The 19,384-nt window shown below is 43.3% G+C and overlaps 3 protein-coding genes across 3 annotated transcripts; all 3 read left to right on the top strand.

Moving 5' to 3' along the window:
• The first annotated feature begins 448 nt into the window (after nt 1-448).
• Nucleotides 449-1,922, top strand: LOC112164019. The gene is made up of 4 exons (XM_024300264.1): nt 449-623; nt 666-956; nt 1,074-1,499; nt 1,603-1,922. Exons 1-4 carry the CDS (start codon nt 449-451, stop codon nt 1,920-1,922), a joined length of 1,212 nt encoding a protein of 403 aa, XP_024156032.1.
• A 479-nt stretch (nt 1,923-2,401) lies between these two features.
• Nucleotides 2,402-3,112, top strand: LOC112164018. Its single transcript, XM_024300263.1, has 2 exons — nt 2,402-2,791; nt 2,900-3,112. The coding sequence occupies exons 1-2, from the start codon at nt 2,402-2,404 to the stop codon at nt 3,110-3,112; spliced, it is 603 nt and encodes a 200-aa protein (XP_024156031.1).
• An 8,991-nt stretch (nt 3,113-12,103) lies between these two features.
• On the top strand, nt 12,104-18,894 carry LOC121049269. The gene is made up of 6 exons (XM_040505967.1): nt 12,104-14,696; nt 15,021-15,577; nt 15,725-15,922; nt 16,031-16,176; nt 16,275-16,951; nt 18,389-18,894. Exons 1-6 carry the CDS (start codon nt 12,104-12,106, stop codon nt 18,892-18,894), a joined length of 4,677 nt encoding a protein of 1,558 aa, XP_040361901.1.
• Nucleotides 18,895-19,384: the final 490 nt, after the last annotated feature.

The raw sequence follows: 19,384 nt of genomic DNA, 5'->3' as shown, positions 1-19,384 counted from the left end.
AGGCATTATTAGGGTGGCCAAATACAATCAGTGGCTATCCAATATAGTGCCAGTCCGTAAGAGGAATGGCAAGATGAGGGTCTGCGTAGATTACAGAGACCTTAATCTCACTACGCCGAAAGATGTTTACCCCATGCCGGTAGCGAATATGTTGGTAGATGCAGTAAAAGGACATGAATTGTTGTCTTTCATGGACGGTACTGCAGGGTATCACCAGATTCCGGTCGCGGAGGAAGACATACATAAGACCACATTCCGCTGCCCAGGGTTCGCGGGATTTTTTGAATATGTGGTCATGCCTTTTGGATTGAAGAATGCTGGGGCAACGTACAGAGAGCCATGAACCTTATCTTCCACGAAGATCCTAGAGGTTTATATCGATGACGGGGTCGTCAAGTCCAAGAAGCGAGGGGATCACATCAAGGATTTCAGAAAAGTTTTTGAGCGAATGCGGTTATACAAACTCAAGATGAACCCCTCCAAGTGTGTTTTCGGAGTTCAGGTAGGAGATTTCCTGGGATTCATCTTCTATCAGAGGGGTATTGAGGTCCCTGAAGATAAGGCAAGCGCAGTCATTAACGTATCTCCCCCGCGAACGAAAAAAGAACTTCAGCGGTTGCTGGGTAAAATCAACTTTTTGAGATGTTTCATATCTAACTCTGCAGGTAAAATCCATCCGTTTTCTCCACTACTGAAGTTGCAGGGACAGAGCGAGTTTGTGTGGGAACCTAAGCATCAAGAGGCTTTTGACAAAATTAAGGCCTACTTGGCAAGCCCGCCAGTGCTTGTTCCCCCTAGAGCTGGATTTCCGTTGAAACTGTATATTTCAGCAGATGAGGCTTCCATTGGCAGCCTACTCGCCCAAGATGATGAGAAAGGTGTCGAGCACGCCATTTTTTACCTCAGTAGGATGCTTACAGATTGTGAAATAAGGTACACTCCAATGGAGAAGCTGTGTCTTACATTATATTTCTCAGCATGCAAGTTGTGACACTACATGTTATCCTTTACTACTTGCATCATTGCTTAAACCGACTTGGTTAAGTACATGCTGTCGTGACCTATTCTGAGAGGTCACATTGGCAAATGGGTGCTGGCCCTATCCGAGTTCTTGCTACAATACATTCCACAGAAAGCAGTTAAGGGTCAAGCCATCGTAGACTTTTTGGCCCATCACCCTATGCTGGACGTCCCCACGGTGAGAGATTTAGAGGTTGCTGCTGAAGCTGTCAGTCGCCCAGATCTAGCATGCTTGCCCGAATATGCCATGTTATATCAATCCACAGTCTCACTCCAACCCTGGGTATTGTATTTCGACGGCTCAAGAACAGACACACTCGCCGGGGTAGGGGTTGTTCTGGAAAACCCAGCAGGCGATCGTTTTTCATATTCCTTCCAGTTAGAGTTCCGTTGTACTAACAACCAGGCAGAATATGAGGCCTTCATCAATCATCATAGGCCTAGAAGTGTTACTGGAACTAGGAGTAAGAGGCATCCAAGTACGCGGTAACTCTTTGCTCGTCATCAATCAGCTTCGCGAGAAGTACAGGTGTGCAAGCTGCTTGCTAGTCCCCTATCTGAATCGCGCCGTTGAAATTCTAGACCAATTTGATGACGTGGATTTGGAATATATTCCTCGTGAGCGCAACTTTGCGGTTAACGAACTCACTCAGCTGGCTACAGGCATTACTTTGAAATATGGGGTTCGCGAGCGAATTCTGAAAGTTGAGCGCCACACTCTACCTTCGTGGATCACGAGGCCAGATCCACCAGATGAACCGATGATGGCAGCATTAGATCACATTGACGTAGATTGGTGCGATTTGTTAATTGCTTACCTCAAGCAGCCAGAGCCCACTACAGACAGAAAGATACGTTTTCTGGCCCTAAACTACTTCCTCAGAGGCGACGAGTTGCGATGACGCGGAGAATATAGCATAGACTTCAAGTGTGTCTATCCCCGCGAAGCAAAGCAGTTAATGCGAGAAGCACATGCAGGCGTATGTGGAGCCCATCAAGCGGGTCCAAAGATGCGCTGGCTCATCAGGAGAGATGGGTATTATTGGCCCAGCATTTTGAAGACTGTATCGCATTCGCGAAAGGTTGCCAAGATTGCCAAGCTCATGGAACAGTCCAGCACATCCCCAATATTCCCATGCAACCTATTATTAAACCTTGGCCTGCACAAGGCTGGGCATTGGATCTGATTGGGATGATTCACCCTCATTCTTCACTCCAACACAAGTTCATCATAGTCGCTACTGATTTCTTCACTAAGTGGGTGGAAGCTGAACCTTTGAAGGAGGCTTCTGGTGCGACCATTCTCCAATTTATCTTTCAAAACATTATTTGCCGATTTGGTGTTCCTGAAATATTGGTATCGGACAGGGGGGTAGCTTTCATGGGTGGCGACGTAGAGAAGCTCGTCAATGACTTAGGCATCCAATTTATCCATAGCACACCCTACTACGCTCAGTCCAACGGTCAAGCGGAGGCTAGTAACAAGATTATCATCACCCTCTTGAAGAAGATGCTTGTGGAACACCCTCGCCAATGGCACGAAACATTGTATGACACGTTGTGGGCTTATCGCACTTCCAAGCACAATCCTACTGCCACAACACCCAATGCCCTTATGTTTGGTCACGACGTCATTCTACCATTGGAAATCAATGTTCAATCTCTGCGCGTCCAGGATCAACATCATTTGATCGGTGAAGACTATGTCCAGGCTATGTGGCAAGAACATGAAGACCTTAGCGGGCAGCGCTTAGAGGCTTTGGACAACTTGGTGCTGGAAAAGCAATGCATCACTCGCGCCTATGATAAGCGGACGCGCGCCCACAGTTACAAAGAAGGTAAAATTGTTTGGAAGGTCATACTTCTATTTGGCTAAAAGTTGACCAGTCGTGGTAAATGGACTCTGCGCTGGGAAGGACCCTTTGTGATTCACAGAATTCTGGAGCGCGGGGCTTTTCATCTCAAAGATTTGGATGGTGACCTCCACCGCAATCCTATCAACGGTCGTTTCCTGAAGAAGTATTATCTTAGTGTTTGCGAGTTTGAAGATCCACCGGATAAGCCTGCTCCTCAGACACGTGGCCTACCATAGTCTTCCTTGGCTCGCTACATCCCTTCCATTCAGGCCTCCTGTGGCCTCATTCTCACGTACAGCCTCACCTAGGAATACTAGGGAGGCAATACTCTATACATCCAGGCCTTGATTGTGGCCATTTTTACATTTACTTTGCTAGTTAATGGGTATATTGTAACCTTTTTTTTTTTTTTTTTTCAATTGTGCTTGACAATATGTGTTAAGAATATATGTAAGGGCCTATACCAGAGGCCTTATTTTCTAATAAATTTTTCCATTAACTCAGAAACATTCATTCATAGAATGTCTTTGCGGCCAAGAGCAGTACAATTTTAGACAATTACATTTGCGCCTTACAAGGCCAAAAGTGGCTAAAAAACCATAAGGAGTTCAGATTTTCCAAGAGCTTCTGGATCTGGCGGCAAAAAGTGGCAGTGAGGAGATCATTCTTACTCTTCCTCTCTTCACCCACATTTCTTGAGTCCGGGCTGCAGCTGCTATCATTTGTACTAGAAGGAGAGGGAAGGAAATAACTCATCCCAACCCTTCTAGTGGGTTATCCTCAGGGATGGAGATGGAATCAGCGCCGGCGGGTAGCCCAGTTGCCTCATCTACCTCCAGGGGAAATCCAGAAGTTTGCGCGTAAACCCCTGAAGGTGAATCGCGGAAGAAGAACGGTTGGCCTAGAGTGGCCTTCCGCCCTTCTTCTTTTTGCTCCGTGCAGTGAAATCTGAGGAGAGGGACTCTCCAGAGTGTGAGATCCCACGTTAGAAGTTCCTCGTGTTCTTCAGCCTATCCAAAACCTAAGATGTTCCATCCAGACTTTCATAAACCAAAGACACGAGGTTGCCTGAGATTAGGCCATGAGGCCTACCCAGGCACTGAGATTAAGCCATAAAGCCTAAGATTTAGAGGCCAAGGACGGTATGGTTGGGGGGGGGGGGGGGGGGGAGAGATTTCAGAAATAGAAGTAAGAGAAGCATGGCTTGCAGAGTTATTTCTGGGTAAGCCATGGTTGCGTGTATTTTCACCTTTTCCAAGTACAGGTATTTATAGAGCCAACATCTGTGGCCTCAGCCCTTAGATGGATAGTTAAAAGAGGTTCAACGCCATCAATGACAATTAAATGCTAAGATCTCGGAAATGAAGGAGGCTAAAGACGCATGGGAAACGGAGTAGTCTTCGAGGAGATAATCGTTCCATTTCGAGGTTATCTTTTCAAAACGGTTTTAATATGCAATAAAAGCGAAATTGAGCGTTTAATTGCATGTAAATCTAAACGTATTTGGGCCAAGCAATGTGGGCTGAATAGTTGATTAAACCATAGATAGTAACAATAATTAATATTGTTTATACAAAATAATGGGCCTAATACTAGAGGCCTAAAGTCCTCGGCCTGCTTAGTTAAGCGGAGGAAATGCTCATCCAGGCGAAAGCTGGCATCAGCGGCAGTTCGGTCCGCTTGTCGGACCGCTTCGCGGGCTTGAGCTAAGTTTTGAGATAGTATCTCAGAGGCCGCTAAAGTTTGCTCCAGTAAGGGTTCTTCATGGTCAAGCTGGGCCGTCACATCAGCTAATTGGGCCTGAAGATATTGAATTTGGGACCGGAGGTGATTTTGCGTGAGCCTCAAGTCTCTAATGAGGATAGCCCGTTCTTCCAAAAAGTCACGGGAAGAATCCATCTGTTGAGCGAGGCCTTGGTAATGGGCCTGGACCTGGGGAAACCCTACAGCAGTTCGTCAATGTCGGTGAACTAAGCATCAGTAATGGCGCGCACGCGATGAAGAACCCTAAGATATTCCAGAGCCCTGGTGGGCGCGCCAGGTGTCAAGATGTCAGGACCCAGGAGACGGCGAAGGCCTTCTCTAGCATCATCTATAACTCCAGGAGGAGTCACTTCAAGTACGCGAGCTATCCTTTCGAGTCTGGAAGGAGGCACAGGTAGCAGCAACAGGAGCCTCGAGAGGCTCCGCAGCAGGAACCGCTTCCAGCTCAGGATTCACCCCATCTCCTTCTTTAGGTGCTTAGGGGGCATCAGGGATAGGTTCTTGATTATCCACGACTTCACCCTCGGGTTCAGCAGGATTTTCGCCAAGTACTTCCACAGCAGCCACTTCCTCGATAGGATCAGGGTTCTGATTCTAAAGAGAATGGTTAAAATATCCAATGATTAAGACAAGAGTCAAAATATAGTGCTTGTTCAAAGGAAAAGGTACCTCTTTGACATGCGGCTTGGGGAGAATGGCTGTCGGTACTGGTTCTTGATCGACCACGCCAGAAACTGGAACCGAATCAAGCGCTGCTTATTCCAGGGTGATGGTTGCAGTTGGTTGCTCGTGAGGGGCATCTGGGAGCGGCATTCTCTCTTCGACCTCAGGCGAGCTATCATCTATGACCTGCACTGGGACCGGGGCCAATTGCATATTGTTTGAAACACCGGCAAGAGATGGAGGATTACTGGAATCATTTGGCGCTAGGCCTGCGGAGCAGCAGCTAAAGATCCTTCCCCAATTTGTCTGGATGACCTGCGGTGAACCTACAAAAAAGGAGCATTATACGACCGCATATAATAAAAAGAAGATTCCAGTGCTTCTTTTTAAGTGTGTATTACCAATCGATCAAAGAGTGGTTCATCTTCCGCCCATTGATCGGTTCGAGGGTCAGAACGACTGCGCTTTCAGGCTAAGACGGCGGCAATCTGCCAAGGTTGAAGGATTACATTTGACTTGGAAAGAAAGCATTAAAATATTATAAGCAGGGAAATCCTTACCGTTTGTGGGTCATCATCATCAGAAGAGGAATCTTCGACTTCAGGCTCCGTCACTACTGCTTTTTGCTTCCCGGACTGAACAGTGGCTGGAGAAGCACTAACTGTGTGATTATCAGGAGGTGGCACACTTCCCTGGTGCGATAAAATTTGAGTAAAAAAAGGAAAAGCATAAAAAAAAAAAGGAATGCGAACTAAGGCAATTACCTCTTGAGGGGGCTTGCGAATTACAATACCAGCCTGGACCGGACATGGGGCTCGCGGAGCTGGCTCGGGTAGGGGAGATCGTGCTTCATCTTCAGGAAAGCGAGCAAGTAATTTAGTATCGTCATAGTAGGGGTATCTTAGTTCCTGGAAGATAGTCGCGAAGAGTTAGTCATCCCTTTGTCCCCAACAGTTAACAGAGACTTCTGACCACCTGTGCTCGTATTCTTCAGCGTTCCCATCTACGGGAGCGATTTCGTTGGCCCAGTTAGAAAGATCGACCAGTGCGAGCATGCTTTGGGCTGGCGGGGGTCCTGATGGAGGGCCAGTTCTGCGCTAGGAGGTATTGTAGTTCCAAGCATCATAGAGAGGAAATGGTACTAACTGGATTAAGCCAAGCTGGCGGGCAAAGTGGTTGGGCGCGTAAAGTTCATAGCTAAGTTCCTCAGCGGTAAGCCTAATGTCTGAACAAGAGATCGCGCGAAGGAATGCTATGCGTGCTCGATCACTGTAGTAGGGATCGCTAGGAAGGAATTCGAGCGGAGGCTGGAACCTTCTACCAAGTACTAAGTCGCAGTAGGGCATTTCGTGCAGAAGGTACAAATATGTGAAGCACTCAGAATAGGGAGGGGATGTGTACCTTTCCGCGCGATTGCGACCCAAGAGTTCATCAGCCGGTGGGAGCAGTGGAATGTCGTCGCGGCGAAAATATGGAAAATATGTTTGAATCCAGAAGTCAAGGATCCAAAAAGGGCCAGAGATGCTAGTCTCAAAAGGATGCATGGTGGCCTGGTACAGAGTGCGGTAGAGGGCGCCCAATACTGGTTGTCTGAGCCCAACGCGGGGGCCGTTGTAAAGGGCTGTCGCCAGAGAAGTCCAAGGACCAGTGGGCTTGTTAGCAGATATGCAGAAGATGAACTTGCAGAGCCAATACTCCAGAAAAGCAATTCCGCAAGTCACATTGTGTTCCCTACGGTAATAGGTCAACCACCGCGGATAGGAGCCGCTTTGAGCGCTTCAACCGTCCTGGGCCATGTTTGAGGTGAAGGTGACAGAGTCGAATTGGCCATGCAGATAGGGCTCGCCATCGATTAGTAGGCTGGTGATGGTGAGAATATCCAACAATGTGATACTCATTTGGCCAAATCGAAAGTCGAAGGTGTTGGTGGCGGTGTTCCAAAAAAAGAGAAAGGCGGCGAGCGGTGAGCGATTGCCACTGCGCGGGAGGCAGAAACAAAGATCAATAGTATGAGTGATACCTGCCGCGTTCCAGCAAGCTAGATCTCGCGCTCGCGCTTCTCGATACCAGGAAAGCTCCGCCGCTCTAATGGAGGATGGCCAGTGCCCTATTTTCGCTCGATGTTTCTGTGCACCCCAACTACTAAAATCTCCAGGGGTCCTTCGGAGGACCAGAATGGGTCGACGGATGGGTAGGCCGTAGAGAACGATGGCATCGGCCGGAATAGAGTCTCGCGGCGCTGGACCCAGTCTGACATGATGATTTGGGAGCCTGAGAAGCAGAGGTCTTTGGACAGTGGTGTAGATATGGCAGTGGGCACCGAAGTTGGTTCCCCAAGTGTGGGCAGCCTTTTCATTGAGTTCTTCTTGATCGATGATTATCTTCTTCGGGGGAGCCATTTTTGGGTTGTTTCTGCAAAGAAGACGTTGCAATAGGAGGGTTTCTGGGTTTAGGTGACTAAAAGAGTTTCTGATGTGACAGGTTGGAAGTGGCTGTGGGATTTAAATAAGAGATTTAGTGAGGGAAACGATGCGACGAAAAGACGTTTTGCAAAGCGAATGGACGCAACCTTCATTAATGACCTCATTTCGTGCAGTAGGCATGACATTTTAGTCCCCTTCAATCAGTTACATTTTTTCGCGGGCCTGATTTCGGGGCCTTGGGGGCAATGTTTGAGCCCAAAAGTAATTTTGACAAGATCCTTTAGTGGATTTAGCATAGCGGGCCGATACCTGCGTCCCAAAAATAAGTCTACTTGGGTTTGGGTTATAGCTTCATCCATTTCGGAATTCATAAGGAAAACGAGACCTTATTGGAGTCAGGTAGCAGAGATTGAATAGGAAACTTCAATCAATAATCCTTCTATGGCAAGGAACAGTCGAAACCCTAGGTATAAATATCAGGTTTCAAGGATGAATTAGACACAACTCTCAACTCAACTAATCGCACAGATTATCAAGCCTCCCTGGAGCAAACCTTCAACCTAGTTGAAATCCGGCGACCGTACTCCCAGTCCTAATCTTTGCAGGAGCTAACTGCCAGTATCACTGCCATCGATACCATCAGCGAAGTAAGGGTAACGCCCTCGCAACCCAGCCAAGCTAAAGTCACGCTTTAACAAAACCCGTGCTTTCTCAGAACTTCCCAGTGATTGCTCTGCTCAGCCTACAATGTTGAGTATCGATTCGGTGACGCGAAGTGATCACATCCAAAGTCCTTACCCGTAAGGCAAGAAGTCCTTTTCCGGAAGGCAGAGAAAAGAGCCTTGTGAAGAGGTTGGTGCTCTCCTCGTCCACAGCGCTTGATTCAAGAAGTCAGGTCAAGGGATTCCCGATGACTGCACCCCACGGTGCTGGTACTCCTGCGCACACACTCAAAAGAGACAGTTTGTACGCCAATTGGTTTTGGAGCCAAAAACTATGTCTCAGATTAAGATCCAGTATCAAAGAAATCCTTATCATTGTAATTTGTATGTGTGGACCTGTTTATGTTGTTGTGCATGTCAATTATCGAGTATATATGTTGAAGTGAATTAAGTTAGTGGTTTCTTGTAAAATTTTTATTTTTGAGTATGTTATGGCATATTTGATTTGATTTTCATTTGATGTTGCGATCTTACAAGTTAGAACATACTGCATATACGATTTATTTTTTCTTTCTTTCTTTTAAGTATTGTGAAGGAGGTTCAGAAGCCATTTCTGCCCTCACGCATAACTTCATAGCATCGTATGTGTGATGTAGAAGAAGAGACATATCATATCTCGAGGGATATATTGTGTCACACCATAAATAGAGTCTTTTCATTTTATTGGAAACCTTTCTCTACGGGCCGGGAAGCAATTAAAATGATATGGTTGAGTCATAGATATCTTTTTCAGTTTTCCTATTTGATTTCTTGATTGGTACACCTTTTACGAGATGTTGGAGGTATCAAGTTGAGAAACACGGACAGGTATCTAAATGTGAAGAATAGAAAGATATTAAACATAAGAAGATTACTTTCTTAAACTCCTATATATATATATATATAGATATATATATCTCTCTCTCTCTCTCTCTCTTTCTCTCTCTCTTTTTAGGCGAAAAAGTCAATCATTTCATTGAAGTTCAGCAAGCAGTATAAAAATGACAAAACTTTAAAGGGTCGTCAAAAAGAATCGTTTCGCAGAGTACGTAATACAACACAACCTATTCTAAAACAAAATAAGCTACCCAAAAGTCCAGAACACACTCAATACACCCACCTTTTATTATTAGACCCATAACTAAGAAAACATAGAGTCCCAGGATGTAAATATTATTCAACAGGACTTTTGTTTTCCTTGAGAACTTTTCTCTAAAAAATAGAGACCATTTAATGAAAAACAGTAATTATGACCAAACATAAAATATAAAATAAAATGCTAATTTGCTGATGGGCCGAAAACCGCCAAGCCCACCAACATAAAACAACATAGCCCACAAGAAGCCCTAACCCAAAGAAGCAAGCCCAACTAGAGGCCCAAGCCACCCACCCAAACCAACCACCCTGTTTGTGAGAAACCCTAGCAGACTCCACCATTATTACTGCAGTACCGCCGATAACCTTGATGCCCCCAACACCATCAACACAAAGACACAGGATCATCACTCAGCCCAAAAATATCCTGCATTGATAACCAGAGCCGTAACGCGCCCCTTAATGCCATTACACTGCAACCGCCCACCACTCTCAAGTTGACATTTTTTCCATTGGGTAATATACCCACCCAGCAACCAAAATGCGTATACCCATACCCGGTCTTATTTTTCACCAGTATTTCCATACCCACTAACCCACCCATCGGGTAAATGGGTACCCAACTACCCATCTGTTTTCTTTAATTTTTTGTTTTTGTTTTTCCTGAGAAAAGCATCCCTACTAAAAGAAAAAAAGAAAAAAACCCATCTACTCTCTTGTATTGGGATTCTGGGAATACTGAAATCAATTCCTTCAATTCTTCATCACGTGTGATTGATCAAACAACTCTCGCTAAGCTCAATGCTCACCACATCACCAGTCCTGCACTCCTCGTAAATCCTCGTCTCCGATTCTAGAGGGTGGTATACTTCACCGATGGGCATCTAGTTTGTGAAGAAGATGCGCGCGTAGGACTCCACCACCGCCACTCCGGCCGCCCCGAGAGCCACCGGCGCGTGCACTTTGACGTTGATGGTGTCGAAGCCGTAGACGATGAAGATCGGGAGCTCAATTCGAAATCAAAGGAGGAAGAAAGAGAGCTGTCCATCAACGACGAATATCTGGAGCTCTATTCAAAATTAAAGGAGGAAGGAATGAAGGTCTGGGATTTGAAAAAGATGAAGATATGGGATTTTGAGAAGATGAATCTTCATCTTAGTAGAGATACGTGAAAAAATTTCTTTCTTTTTCATCTTTTTTCTTTTTTCATCTTTTTTTTTTTTTTTAAAATCATAAACTTAAATTTTGATTTACAATTGTAAAAAAAAAATTGTGTAAGAATATAGCTTAATAAGCTTTGATAAAAAAATAATATAAAAAAACAGTTTAATTAGTTATATGGGTATGAGTACCCGCGCGTATACCCATACTTGAGTGGGTATCCAACACCCATTACCCATGGGTAATTTACTGTTACAAATACCCAAATCTTTTTACCCAAATAGAACAGGTACCTGTGGATGCCCATACCCGTGGGTTTTTATGCCATCCCTACGGCCACCACAATATCGAGGGGGAAGAGAGCCCGAACTGTAAGTATTTGGGCCAATACCATTCAACACACACTTTCCTATCACCACAGGGAGATCAAAGATTACAGAATAATAGGAGAATACTTCTCCTGCATTTTAGGAAATCCAAAGGAACAAGAAGAAGATTGCAGAATCAGATAATACAGCGAAAATCAAGGAAGATCGCCTCACTGATCTTGCGTTTAAGGTAGGACTCATACATATCATTTTACATGATTTGCATATCGGATAAATGATCTGATATGCTTATCTTCATTAAGATGTTTTCATCTTGCGAGATTGGATATGCACGAAAATAAGGAAAATTATTTACTGTTTTAAAACCTTTACATATATATCTTATTCAGTGATGCAATAGGAGATTTGACAAAGGGGGAGTCTTGCACCTCTATAAAAGGTTTCGAAACAGTTTTCTGTAGTAGGTTTTTTGACTCTAAAAACAATTAGTTTTCGTTGTGTGTTGCTTAGCCTTCACATACTGGTTTTTCATGTCAAAACTTCAACAGTTATTTATATAGTTTGATTTCTCACTACATACATACCATGAGCCATATTTGTAATCAGTGAGATCAGTGAGTTTGTGATCCAAGCAACTGAGGGGGAGATCTATAGTATAGAGAATACACTAAGCATTGGCTACGTGTGTAGAATAGTTTCTGCTATAGTAAACAAGTTAGCATTGTGTGCTAGTAAAGTGATTGTGATCAATATCACTACTTGTTATTGTATTCTCTTTACACATAGTGGATTTATCTTTCGTGTAGGCTACGTAAACAGCCTCGCAGTGAAGTTTCCTCAGTGGAGAGGTTTACACTGCGTCAGCAAAACTTGTGTTTGTTCTACGTGGATTGGTTGATTATTTAGTATTGTCTTTTATTCACATCATTGTTCCATCTGGTGTTTTCAATTGGCATCAGAGCGGGTTCTAGAACTGTCTAGTGATCCCAGGAAAGATGGAACACTCACGTGATAGGGCTGCTGGTGGATCTATAAATAGTCCTCCATGGTTCGATGGTGGATGTGAAAAATATACTTAGTGGAAGATATACATGAAATCATATCTTTATGCTCAAGATGAACATGTGTGGAATATTGTAGAAAATGGCTGGACTATACCTATGGTAAAAGCAAAAGGAGAAAGCTCTTCCACTACAAATCCCAAACCAAGGAAGGACTGGACTGAGGAAGAAGTTCGTGATCTGCAAGCAGATTTCAAGGCCAAGAACAGCATTTTCACTGCCCTATCTGAACGGGAAAAACTGAGGATAAGTCACTGTGATACTGCCAAGCAGGCATGGGACCTTCTACAGACTACATATGAAGGAAATAAAAAGGTACGTGCACAGAAATTACAAGCACTGGTCTTTGAATTTGAAACTATGACTATGGGAGATGATGAAACCATTGATGACTTCCATGGTAGAATTCTTAAAATTTCTGGTCAGTGTCGGAGTCTGGGAGCACCTTTTGATGAAGATAAGATTGTCAAAAAAATCCTCAGAGCCTTGCCAGAAAAGTTTCACTCAAAAGTCACTAGTATAGAGGATTCTTTTGACATTGATGAATATCCACTTGATGAGCTCATCGGCAATCTCAAAACCTATGAGATGAGGTTAAAACCTGAAAAGAAAAACAAGGGAGTTGCCTTCAAAGCCGTAAAAGGAGCAGAAGAAGAAGAAGAAACACTAGATCTCGCTCTACTAACGAAGGAATTCAAAAAATTTCTCAAAAGCAAGAACTCCACTAGAAATCCAAATGCTCCTAGGAAAAACTCTTATGGAGGAAGCAGTAGTAGCGGTGATTACAACAGCAAGAGTGGAAAAGGAAGCTTCAAGGGAAACCTCTCAGGAAAGCCGAAATGTTATGAATGTGGTGGCTATGGTCATATCTCTACTGACTGTGGAAACAGGAAGCATGGAAACAACAACAACAAGTCTCTTCTCTCAACTTGGAGTGATGATGAATCTCAAGAAGTTGAAAATCTGGCTCTTGTATCATCACTTCTACCTGATTCAGACAGTGACGAGGCCTTCTCTGATGATGAAACAAATGTCCGCTGCAGACAACTCTACAAAGCCTCAAAGGTTACTCTGCTTAGAAACTTGAATTTGGAAAAAGAAGTTGAATCTCTGAGAACCGAAAAAGAAAAGGCGGAGCGTCTATTGGAATCTTCACACTCTGCATGGAAATTAGAGAAAAGCAAACCTATGAGTGATCTACTAGACGACCAAGAGCTGTTGGCATGGAAGATTGAAAAAAATGAGTGCCTCAACAGGATCAAATTACTAGAACTGGATGTTAAAGGACAACAAGCATTAAACCTGGAATTGTCGGCTAAAAATGAGTCTCTTCAAGATGAATTGAGATTGACTCAAGAAAGATTCACCAAGTTTGATATCAGCTCCAACTCCATGTCAAAATTGCTCGGATCTGGAAAAGCTCCCTATGACACTTGTGGTTTAGGATACACTGGAGAGAATTCCAAAAGTACCAAATTTGTAAGAGCATCAAGACCTTCTGGAGAAAAAGAAGAAGTCTCCACTAATGATCATGTCAAGATTATGAAGGAAGGCAAGACAATTCCAAACTGTCAGGTAAAAATTGACCAAGATTTCCCCACTGGTCAAAACAGGTACGCAAACTCCAGAACTTTTGTTCCTATTTGTCATCACTGTGGTAAGATAGGCCATATCAGACCTAGGTGTAATGAAAGACTTTCAAACTCACAGTTCTCTCAAGAAAAATGTACGGTTGAATCCCTACAGGTTGAGCTTAAAGAACAAAAAGAACTCATTAACAGACTAGCTGAAATTGTTTCTAAGAAGGACTTTCAAACTGGAAAAAGGAAAAAGATCTGGACCAAGAAAAATGAAAGTAATTATCTTAGTTCTTATGAAACTAATGATACATGTCTTTTCGCATGTGCAAGCAAAGCTCAACAAGGCTCTCACATTGAGGCAACTTGTTTGGTAGCCTTGACTGCATTAGCTGACAAGCGACGAGATTTCTGGTATGTTGACAGTGGTTACTCCAGACACATGACTGGAGACAAATCTTGGTTCACATCCTTTGACGATGAAAATACAACTGGATCAGTCACCTTTGGAGATGGAAGGAAGGCAAATATTCTGGCTCAAGGCACAGTAAACACTGCAGGTATACCTAATCTTAAAAATGTCTTATTCGTTGAAGGCTTAACTGCAAACCTGATTAGCGTCAGTCACTTGGCTGATGACTATGAAGAAGTGTGGTTTAACAAACAAAGATGTTTGGTCTTAAATCAGAAAGGAGAAGGTATCATGGGAGGTAAGAGATCCACTGATAATTGTTATCATATTCAAGCTAATGAATCTTCTAGCGTGCAGTCTTGTTTGTCTGTAAAATCTACAGAGGAGACCTATGAACTTTGGCACAGGAAGATGGGACATGTTAACTATCAGGACTTGCTGAAATTATCTTCCAAGCAATGTGTCAGAGGCTTGCCAAATTTAAGGGGCAAAACTGACAAGATATGTGGAGAATGTAAAATCGGAAAACAAACAAAGGCACCTCACAGAGTGATAAATTCTACAACAACCTCAACAGTATTGGAGCTGTTACACATGGACCTCATGGGACCGGCTCAATCTGAGAGTATTGGAGGTAAGAGTTATATACTAGTAGTTGTAGATGATTTCTCAAGATACACTTGGGTAAGCTTCTTAAAAGACAAAACTGAAACGTTTGAGTCTTTTAAACACTTGAGTCAAAAATTGATTGTTGAGAAGAAATCATCTAATACCAGTATAGTGAGAGTAAGATCAGATAATGGTACTGAATTTAAAAACTCTGCGTTTTTTAACTATTTTCTTGAGCTTGGTGTGTCACATGAATTCTCAGCTCCAATCACTCCACAGCAAAATGGTATTGTGGAAAGGAAAAACAGGGTATTGTTAGACATGGCTCGAGTAATGCTACATGCTGCAGGTCTCAGCACAAATTTTTGGGCTGAGGCTGTCAGCATTGCGTGCTATACAATGAATAGAGTCCTTCTCAGACCAGGTACTGAACAAACAGCATATGAGCTATGGAAAGGTAAGAAACCAAATGTGGGGTACTTTCATATTTTTGGAAGTCCTTGCTACATTTTACGAGATAGAGAACACCTCGGTAAATTTGATGCTAGAAGTGATGATGGTGTGTTCTTGGGATATTCTCCGAACAGTAGAGCTTATCGAGTTTACAATAAAAGAACTCGAATTATTATGGAATCTATTAATGTCTCTATTGATGATCAATGTATGAAACAGGAAGAATCATTTGCTGATCCGTCTCCCTCTTCTGTTACACAACCTCAGAACACAGAACATCCAAATGCAGAAGAAGGAGAAGAAATCTCTGAAAGCATCTTCGAACCAGCTCCAAATCCAAGGAGAGGGTTCAAGCAAGTTCAAAAGGACCACTCCACTCAAGATATCATCGGGAATCTAACAGATGGAATAACCACCAGGAGAAAAGCTACAGCACAGGTAAACCCCTCCGAGGTAAGTCAAGAGAATGTGTTCCTATGTTTTGTTACCAAAAATCTGCTAAGCATGAATATTATCTCTCACTTTGGTTTTGTGTCCATTATTGAACCAAAGAACATTAAGGAAGCCTTGTTGGATGATAACTGGATTAGTGCTATGCAGGATGAGCTGAATCAGTTTACTAGGAATGATGTGTGGTATTTAGTACCTCGACCTAGAAATTGCAATATCATAGGAACCAAATGGATTTTCAGAAACAAAAGTGATGAAAAAGGGAATGTGATTAGAAACAAAGCCAGACTAGTTGCTCAGGGATATTCTCAGGTTGAAGGTCTTGACTTTGACGAGACCTTTGCTCCTGTAGCTAGACTAGAATCAGTTCGTTTACTTCTCTCTGTAGCATGTCATCTCAGGTTCATTTTATTTCAAATGGATGTCAAAACTGCCTTTTTGAATGGGATCCTTCAGGAAGAAGTTTATGTAGAACAACCTCCAGGTTTCAAAGATCCACATAACTTAGATCATGTCTACCGACTCAAGAAAGCCCTGTATGGTCTGAAGCAGGCTCCCAGAGCCTGGTATGAAAGGCTTTCTACACATCTTGTGGAAAAAGGGTATATACCAGAGGCTCCATTGACAAAACATTGTTTGTCAAACGAACTAAAAATGATATTATCATTGCTCAAGTGTATGTTGACGATATTGTTTTTAGTTCCACATCCAAATACCTTGTCAAAGAATTTCAATCCGTCATGGAAAGTGAATTTGAAATGAGTATGTGTGGTGAACTAACCTTCTTTCTTGGATTGCAAGTAAGACAGATGAAAACAGGACTGTTTCTATCTCAAACCAAATACGCTGAGAATTTGATCAAGAAATTTGGTCTCGTATCTAAGAAGACACTGAGCAATCCCATGAGTACCACTACTAAGCTGCATGAAGACCAGGAAGGGAAATCCGTTGATCCGACACTCTTTCGTAGCATGATTGGAAGTTTACTGTATCTTACTGCCAGTCGACCCGATATTTCCTACAGTGTGGGAGTATGTGCTCGCTTTCAAGCAAATCCCAAAGAATCCCACTTAGAAGCTGTCAAAAGAATCATTCGATACATTTCAGGTACAGTCACCTGTGGTATTTTCTATACATTCGATACTAACGTGGAGATCACAGGGTACTCTGATGCTGACTGGGGAGGCAACCTAAAGGATAGGAAAAGCACTTCTGGAGGCTGTTTCTTTATTGGCAACAATCTTGTAGCTTGGCACAGCAAGAAACAAAATTGCATTTCCTTGTCCACTGCAGAAGCTAAATATGTTGCTGCTGGGAGCTGGTGCACACAAATGCTGTGGATGAAACAAATGCTTCATGATTATGGCATTTCTCAAGGTAAGTTGTCTATCTTCTGTGATAATACAAGTGCCATTAACATCACAAAGAATCCTGTTCAACACTCTCGAACAAAACACATTGATCTTCGATATCATTTCATTAGGGATTTGGTTGAGCAAAACATTCTTGAATTAAGCTTTATGCCCACTGAGAGTCAACTTGCTGATCTATTCACTAAACCTCTTGACACTGCTAGGTTTGAAATGTTGAGAAATGCTCTTGGAATATGTTCTAAGCATTAAGGTACTAGAATGTCTGTCCAATGTTGATTGAGAGATTAATGTTATTGGTACACTTGGACCACCATCACTCGTGAACTGCATATGTTTTCAACTATGTACATTCTCTGACCATGCCTTATTCTGGACTAATGCTTCTGTAATCATGATTAGTCATTGACTCACGTCGCATTACTTTGTCATTCATTTATTACTTTATGTGGTGGCAAGTTTCGTGTTCATTGTCATGGGAGAATATTTGAAGAGGCAAAACGTTTAATATGCTCAGATGGCTAATTTTCTACTCTCAAAGTAATCAGGTCCTTGTTGTGGTGAACTTTCAAGGATTTGTAAGAAACGAGAATGATTATCTATATCCTATCACTCAAAGTAATCAGATCTTGGTTGTGGTGAACTTTCCAAGGTTTGCAAGAAACGAGTTGGTCCGCGCACCGTGTGCGTCTAATATGAAACTTCAAACAACCACTCGAGACTCTCTTCTTGGAGCATCCTTGCTATGCTCAGTACCCTAAGATCATCTGGTCTGGGAGCTGCTAAGACGAGTCTGGCTACATGAGTTCTTGTTTACACCATAAAGAAGTCTATGCCTCAAATCATAGGTATCTGGGAAAAATGTGTCCCACTCCCTCTCGGAGTTCTCCTGAGCTTGATCTATGTTTGTCGTTTATCCTCTTCACTTCTTCTCTCCTTCACTGAACATGTTTCACGCCCCATGCACTGCTCATGAGCTTGATCTATGCGTACACTAGGTCATGATTAATACTGAGTACACATCCTATTTGTTGATGGAATACATCGTGGTCTCTACATGGAAATATGTTCTGTTCATTAATTGATTCGTGCTCCTTGTGTTTCCACTCTGCTTTAATCTCTCTATTCGATATGACCACTGCATTCATTACCTTGATACTTAGCTCAAGAATAGATTGTGTGATACGGTCGCTGATTTTGTGCTTCTAGTTGTCTCTTTGCATTCTAACTTAATTGCACTTACTTCTCTTATTGGTTACGCCTAAATTAAGAAGGAGACGAAATCTGCATGCGTGTATCTAGGAGAAATCAATTGTCATAACTCTTCTTCCTTTGTGACGCTATCCCAATCGGTGTATCGTTTGGTTTTCCCAAACCCTACCGGCTCTATATATCTAGTCTCTTCTGTCTCTCGGATGTTATTCTTGTTTGTCTCAGTGTGCAGGTTATCTCATCATGGTTCGCACAAAGATCACCACTCGCCTTGGCGGACACCGGCGTCTTCCTCCTCCTGATGAGGGCCGTCAGGCCGCTGCCCGAGCCGGCATCCTTCATCCCGGCATGCACCGTGAACGCAGTCGGAGCCCTCTTCGTCGTCCCTCTCCTTCTGGTGCCCCCTCTGCTGTTCCTCCTCCTCCTGTATCTCTGGATAGCCTTCGTGACTCCATCCTGGTGACTGACTGGCGGCTTGCATGTCTTACTACTGACATGGACGACATGCACTCTCTTCTGGTTCGCACTCATCATGCCGTAACCAACCTCACCAAGGAAATCCGGAACCTGCAGCGCCACCCTCCCGGGTTTGACGCTCCCGGTCCCTCCACCGCTGTTCCGGCAGCAGTCGCCCCTGTGGAGAGCTCGACCTCGATGGACAGCGAGGAATTTCACGACCATGTCATCAAGCTTATGGAGGAAGTCGAAGGGCATTCCCCTTCAAAGGGGGAGAAGTGATTTCTTTTTATTACTTTGAACTTTTTGTTTTCTATTTTATTTTAAACTCTGTTGGACAATGTTTATTTTTGCTTTTGGGGTGTAAGTGCATAAGCACAAACTAACTAGGATGCTTATTAGTTTATCATATTTTGTGATATTCCCTTATGGCTACTTGGATCCGGAAAAGGATGGAAACTGATTCCTTGATCCAAGAAGCCACTCTTTGTTCTCCTCTATTATCTGTAATAATCTATGATGCAGGGGTTCAAGCAAGAAAAACATCATGTGTTGAATGGGAATGCCCAAAGGGGGAGATTGTAAGTATTTGGGCCAATACCATTCAACACACACTTTCCTATCACCACAGGGAGATCAAAGATTACAGAATAATAGGAGAATACTTCTCCTGCATTTTAGGAAATCCAAAGGAACAAGAAGAAGATTGCAGAATCAGATAATACAGCGAAAATCAAGGAAGATCGCCTCACTGATCTTGCGTTTAAGGTAG

The sequence above is a fragment of the Rosa chinensis genome, chromosome 5 (genome assembly GCF_002994745.2).
Source record: "Rosa chinensis cultivar Old Blush chromosome 5, RchiOBHm-V2, whole genome shotgun sequence".
Lineage (NCBI taxonomy): Eukaryota > Viridiplantae > Streptophyta > Magnoliopsida > Rosales > Rosaceae > Rosa > Rosa chinensis.
This window is presented reverse-complemented; position numbering and strand designations above follow the sequence as displayed.

Excerpts from the sequence above, each read along its gene's own strand:
- LOC121049269 (XM_040505967.1), top strand. The coding sequence starts at position 12,104 with ATGAAATCATATCTTTATGCTCAAGATGAACATGTGTGGAATATTGTA. Across the intron at positions 16,177-16,274 it reads ACACATCTTGTGGAAAAAGG|TTCCACATCCAAATACCTTG; the intron begins GTATATACCAGA and ends TATTGTTTTTAG. Across the intron at positions 16,952-18,388 it reads TGATTATGGCATTTCTCAAG|GTTATCTCATCATGGTTCGC; the intron begins GTAAGTTGTCTA and ends CTCAGTGTGCAG.
- LOC112164018 (XM_024300263.1), top strand. The coding sequence starts at position 2,402 with ATGGGTGGCGACGTAGAGAAGCTCGTCAATGACTTAGGCATCCAATTT. Across the intron at positions 2,792-2,899 it reads TAGAGGCTTTGGACAACTTG|TTGACCAGTCGTGGTAAATG; the intron begins GTGCTGGAAAAG and ends TTTGGCTAAAAG.
- LOC112164019 (XM_024300264.1), top strand. The coding sequence starts at position 449 with ATGCGGTTATACAAACTCAAGATGAACCCCTCCAAGTGTGTTTTCGGA. Across the intron at positions 624-665 it reads AGAACTTCAGCGGTTGCTGG|GTAAAATCCATCCGTTTTCT; the intron begins GTAAAATCAACT and ends CTAACTCTGCAG. Across the intron at positions 957-1,073 it reads CACTCCAATGGAGAAGCTGT|GTCACATTGGCAAATGGGTG; the intron begins GTCTTACATTAT and ends CTATTCTGAGAG.